Below are 6000 nucleotides of genomic sequence, written 5' to 3'. Positions count from 1 at the left end.
CTCATCCACTCCTGCACGTGCCGCTCTCCTTCTGCTCCCTTCTCTACGCCTTGGAGCCTCCGGGCCCAGCCGCTTTACCCGAGCTCTGACACTTCCTCGGGGTTATGTTCAGGATCATGGTTTGGCCTCTCTTGGTTTTATTAAATCTGTCCGAGAACAGGACACATTCCAGTGATCCCAGGATTTGTCTTAAACTGTGGTAGAGCCACTGAGAAAGCACGAGCAAAGTTACAGCTGACTAAAGCCACAAAAGCACTGTCCAGCGTTTAGTTCTCCACAGAAGTTGTACTAGCTCTGATTTTATTTTTGTCTTTACAACGTGTAGCTCAGTATTTAAACCTACTCCTTGAAACCACACACGGCAGGACGGTGGAGAGCATTAGAAGTGCAGTTACTGCCTGGACAGTAAAGCTTAACACTGGTTTTGCATTGACATGGCAGTGGGTTTGTACAGGCCTGAATGTGTGCTAAAGGTAAATGCTCTGTCGTTTTCGAGTGTATAAAGATACCCTTCCAAAAAACGAGAGCCGTCATGAAATGTTCACAGTGCTTTATTTTATTTAATGTGGAAAAACACACAGTGTTTTTCGTAGGAGGGCGACACCAACACCAGACACACAAAAAACCCCCAGTATAAAGCAGCAAAGAACTGTTCTGCTGCAGAACAGAAGTGGAGCAGGTCATAAGCAGTTGGACACTCTCCTGTCAGTGCTGGAGCAGGTGCTTCATTTTGCCAGTGGAACACATCTCTGATTCCTTCAGGGCTCACTGCGCATTTCAGTTAGTTGTTTTTTACTTTTGATTGTCGATGAATGGAGAACGTTTAAGTGGTTGCTTATTGTGTCAAGACCTCCTTAAGTCACTGTAACTAGATTGCTTGTGACCTAACCCTTAGATAAATGACAAATGACCTTTGCATTGCCCTTTCTGATGTCCTTAATGTCCTTAGCCCAGACAACTTAATTCCTTTTTTTTTTTCTTGTTATATTTGCATTGCAGTGAGTGATACAGATACCTACACAGGTCTAGTATTCCCATCATCATACTATCAGGATACCATATCTGTTTACTTACGTTTGTATGTAGATGGTATCATGTGGATTTAAGTGAGGAATTCTTTATCCTAAGGGATTGTAATAATAATGACGTGCTGCCTTTTCCCCGGCTCCTTGTTCCAATGTTGACAAAACTTCAATGTCGATAACAGTAAGAGGGACCAAAATTGTTGCTGCTTAGTGTTATCTTAATTGCAGGTTGTACAAGCAACTCCTAAATGAGTTTACAAAGACGTGTTTTGGCTTTGTAGCTAATATTTGTGTCAATATCAGGCTGATAACATATGGCTTACAGTGGAACAAGTGTTTTGGGATGATCTCTCTCATTTTCTTTATTGATTGCCTTTATGCAGTGGGTTGTGCATCATCCTTAAATTGTGTGCAGCTGAGAGTCTTTGGAACCAACAGAGCCAGGCTTAGGGAAATACTGAAAAATCCAAGGAGTTGTTCTTCACTTTCTGAACAAATGTCTGCCATAAAACAAGCAGTAAACTGAAAATACTTTCTTTTCCAGTCAAATGTTGCATGCAGAAAGATTTCTGGGTATTACTATATGGGCAATTCAGCTGGTTTTAATTAAAATGCAGCTTAAGCACTGTTACAGCTTCCACTTCTGTTTGCTGTGGTCTTTTAAGTGCTGAGATAAAACAAGCATGTAAGCACCAGTAAACTTTAATGAGCTTTGTTAGTGTATGTGTAGTCACTCTTGACTGAGTTCCATGCTTGGAATTGGGAATTCTTCATTAAAGTATTCCTCTGGTTGCCTGATAGTATTAAAGGATAAGCTATTGCAGGTGCTGCAGTTAAGTGTTGGCCTTGTAAATGCATTGATAACACTTCAGATAAGGGGGGGAAGAGCTGTATTCAGTGCCAAAAAATACCATTTTGAAAGTTCCTGTCCCATTTTTTCCCTCTCATCAGTTGCTTTTATTAATTTTGTTAGTCTTATGTTAAAACGGGGGACGTTTTTACCAAATGGATATATTGCCACTGCATTCTTCAGTAAAGCTGAAGTACAAGCCCTGTCAGACTTAATTACCAAGTTTGGTGTTTTGTAACAGCTGTTGAGAACCTTGGATAATGTACTGTACATGCTATTTGTTTAGAAAGTGGAGCTAGAAGGCATTAGGTCAACAGTGAAGATAGACATCAACTAGCATAGTTAACTGTTTACATTTTTTGAGGTTGTTTTCAAAGAGGATTTTTTTTCCTACAAACAGACCAGAAAATTTTTAATGGAGTATTTTAAAATAATGAAGTATTTTAAAATAATATGCCAAGGACTCGGAATTCTTCATAAAAGCAGTAAGATGAGGCTTAGTTTTAAAAGAATGAAAGGTAGGTGGTGGTGTTAGCTCTGATGTGTTCTAGATCAGTAAATGGCAGATCTCATGTCACTTAGTTATCAAACTCTGAAAAATTTACTTTCATCCATGTAAACTACTTTGCTTCCTTTGGGGAAGTGACAGTTCCTCCTGAAATGATTATATAAGGTTACAGACCTGCACCTTACTTTTTTGACTCAAGCAATACAGTCTGTTTTAGCTTTGGGGTATTGTATATGTGCACAGTGGTACCATAGTTGATAGCATAAATAAATACAAATAGAATTGGGCATATTTAAAGAAACAGGTGAAACACTTCAGTCTTTGATTAGAAATGTTTCTGCCCATTGTGATACTGCACTTATGCACCAAAGTGGAAAGTTGTCTTTTTTTGTTTGTTTGCACAATCCTTATCCCTTGATTTGCTTTTTTCCCATCTTTATTGTGGGAAGTGTTACCAGGTACTGTGATACAAGTGTAGTTTGGTTGATGACACTTGATCCAGTAATCTGCAAGAACAGCCTCCTGCTTTTTTCTGGTCTCATCCCTTCTCTGAGAGAGCCTGTTTCCCCACTTCCATCTTTTGGGTTATCTAATTTAGCTGTGTTTTTCATCCGTGTCATGCCTCATGACTGAGCACTCTGACATGCTGCTGTCTTCTATTAGATATTTTCCAGCATGTCAGAAAGATGTTTTACATAAAATTTGTGTTGAAATACAAATTTGTACTTTTTTCTTCCCACTGTGTTGGCACAGTAACGTTGCCTGTGCATAAATGAAAACTCCTGATGCTCACTGGGTAGACAAATGCTTCTGAGGCTAAAACCATGCACTGTTTAAAGAAGAATTAGCTACCTGAAAAGGCTTGAAACTTGGTAATAGCACTCGTTTTAGTAGGTGTTTTAATAGCTGTCTTTTTGGCAGTGTAAGGTGCGTTTGTTGGCTGTCATGACAGACAGACAGCATGTGTGTTCCAGCCAAAGCCAGAAGTGTTACTATTTTTTACTTGATATTTTTTAGGTGGCAATTTTAGTGGAGTCCTAAGTAACTCACGTTGGAAAAACATTTGTGAAGTGTGTATTTTCAAATGTCACAGGCTTTTGAGGAGTAGATAGTGCTATTTTTATTGGAAATGGAAGGGTTGCTTAGGGGAGAGGTCGAGTGGCTCCTTGGCTCTGCTGTTACAGTCTTACAGCGTTAGTCCCTAATGCTGAGGGGGCTGTGTCTCCTTTCCCTCCACACTAGCACCTCAGCAGAATGCCCTAGTCCTGGAAAAGTATGAAGATGGCTTTCTGCTATTCTTTTTGCCTTATTCCTGCCCCTGGCTAGGTACCTCATACTTGTGGTAAAGCATCTAAACTGTTCCCTATAGGAAAATTTTGTATGCTTTTAAGCATTTAGGAGTAGCTAATTGGATACTCTCTTACAAGTGAAATTTGGCAACTGTTGTTTGAATTTCTTCACAGATTTCCTTTACATACTGAACCTGCTGTCTGCACAGAAGCAGCTAACTAGTTGTCCCAAAAATGGTAACCAGCAGAAATGAAAACTGCACAGCTCTTAGCTGCAGGGGAGGCAGAGGGGTTGGTGGAGAAGCTTTGCTGACATGCTTTAAATCTTACTGCATGCTTGAGAATAATAATATATTCAATACTGATTTGGACTTTCTAATTTTAGTAGTGTTGTAGAATTGATACATTTATGATGACTCTCTGAGTATTGTTCCTTTACTCTGATGATCAGTGGAAAGTTTTATCAGATAGATGAAGGGAAACGTACTGATTTCTGTACAACTGAAGCTTTTCTTTAGTGAGAGAAATGTTTAGGCAGAGGGTTTCCTGCAGGGCCACTCTGTCACAGTGCAGGTGTTCAGCCTCTGACTTGGGATACTCCCAAACTGCTTCATGAGGAAGGAAATAGCTTGGCCAAGCATGGGAAGCACCCAGGACTTGGAGCTGGGGGAAGGGCTTACGGTGCAAAACTCTTGCTGATTGCCACTGGTTATCCAAGGGACAGAGCGTGCAATGGAGACCCTTTCCTGATTTCCCTGTGCTCCCAGCCTGGGGTGAAGCACTGGTGGAATGTCAGCTTTATCAGGCATCTACTGTTCCAAAAGATAAAGCCCTCTAAATAGCATCCCAGGCTATAACTAATGGGCTGTAGTGGGAATTCCGTCAGCCAGCCAGCAGGTGGGAAGCAGGCTAGTTCAGCAAGAAATTTCAGGCACCCAAAATTTTGCATTTGGGCACTTTCAGTTTCTGGTTTATGTGTTTAATTTGCTGGCTAGTAGGTTTTTTGAGTTTTTAAGCCCTGCATTTGAATAAACTGCAATGTGCTGGAAGGCTTTTACCCCCATGTGTGCCTGCAGGAATCTTTGTGTATCCAGTGTTTTCTTAAGTCAGAAGCAACTCTGTTGTTATTTTCCCAACAAACCTCGAGTTGTTTCTTTGATGTTTTCAGTTACAGGATAGGTGCCTTGAAGTTTTCGTAGAGAATTACTCCCAAATCCTCTTTAGTTGTGTGACACTGGAGATAGGTGACCCTGCTCACGCTAAAGATAGATCTCCTGGGTTGCCTGCTGCCTCCCTGGAGTGGTTCAGCTTGGAGCAGATGGCCATAAATGGAAAGAGCAACTGGAGAGAGGCAGAGTACCTTAGCCAGTGTGGATGATGGGCAACAGGTGTTTCTGCAGTCACTGCTTTTAAAAACCTTCACAGGGGTGAGGAATGTGGAGTTGGCTGTGAGTAGAATTGTAGTTTTAGTTGATATCTTGGGGTCTTTAAAGTGTTGCTGCTGTGTTCAAGTTGCTGTGAGCTGCACTGTATCAAACTTAAATGTGCTTTCTTGGAGTTACATTATTTTTTATTAATTACTTAGTTTTCCTTTCAGAACATAAGAAAAGAGCTGGTTTTACCTTTTTCCCTTAAAAAACCCACACCCTTTATACTGTTTGTTGTGATTTGTGTTTTTTTAACAATCAAGCCTGCTAAACCCAACACACAGTTATTTTTAATGTCAGAAATCAAAACAGGAAATATCTGTTTTGCAGACTAATATTGTATTTTTATATATATTTATCCAATAGACTGAAAATTTGAAGAGAGGTGACCTTCAGAATTTAACGGGATAATAATTGGAGATAGTACTACTTGTCTGTTCTGCTGCGTTAATTTATAACCATCCTGATCACAATCTGGTTTGTTCTGGTTAATTTGAAGGCAGAATATAAATCTCAGAGTCTGCTTTTGTAAGCTCTTGAACACCTCATGGAAATGAGGAGCTTGGCTGTGAACCAGAAATCTAATCTGGAGAAGTGACAGTGTTGGTTCCTCTTGTCCTGTGTCTTCCCTAAATGTTTCTGTTGACAGAAAGGTATAAAAGGTGTGAAGACACCTGACAATTTTGCAATTTTCATGTTAGAGATTAAGCAGTACAGCTGTACAGGGATACCTGTGGACTTTCATAAGTAATCTGTTCTCATTAATTTTCTGTGTCCTTCTGCAGTGGAAGCATCAGTCCATGGCAGTAATGTGCACTGCACGGATAAGACAATTGAAGCTGCAGAGGCCTTGCTTCATATGGAGTCTCCTACCTGCCTGAGAGATGCCAGGAGTCCTGGT

General features: G+C 40.4%; 1 protein-coding gene across 1 annotated transcript in view; it reads left to right on the top strand.

The window, feature by feature from the left end:
- The window catches only part of ELF2 (E74 like ETS transcription factor 2), a 35233-nt gene that overhangs the window by 19994 nt on the left and 9239 nt on the right, over positions 1-6000 (top strand). The window contains exon 4 of the mRNA XM_029960693.1: positions 5885-5998. Coding sequence (XP_029816553.1) covers positions 5885-5998 — 114 coding nt within the window. The remainder of the gene's footprint in view (positions 1-5884; positions 5999-6000) is intronic.

The sequence above is a fragment of the Manacus vitellinus genome, unplaced genomic scaffold (assembly GCF_001715985.3).
Source record: "Manacus vitellinus isolate BGI_N305 unplaced genomic scaffold, ASM171598v3 scaffold_0_pilon, whole genome shotgun sequence".
Taxonomy (NCBI): Eukaryota; Metazoa; Chordata; class Aves; order Passeriformes; family Pipridae; genus Manacus; species Manacus vitellinus.
The sequence above is the reverse complement of the archived record's forward strand: the minus strand, read 5'-3'. Positions and strand labels throughout refer to the sequence as shown.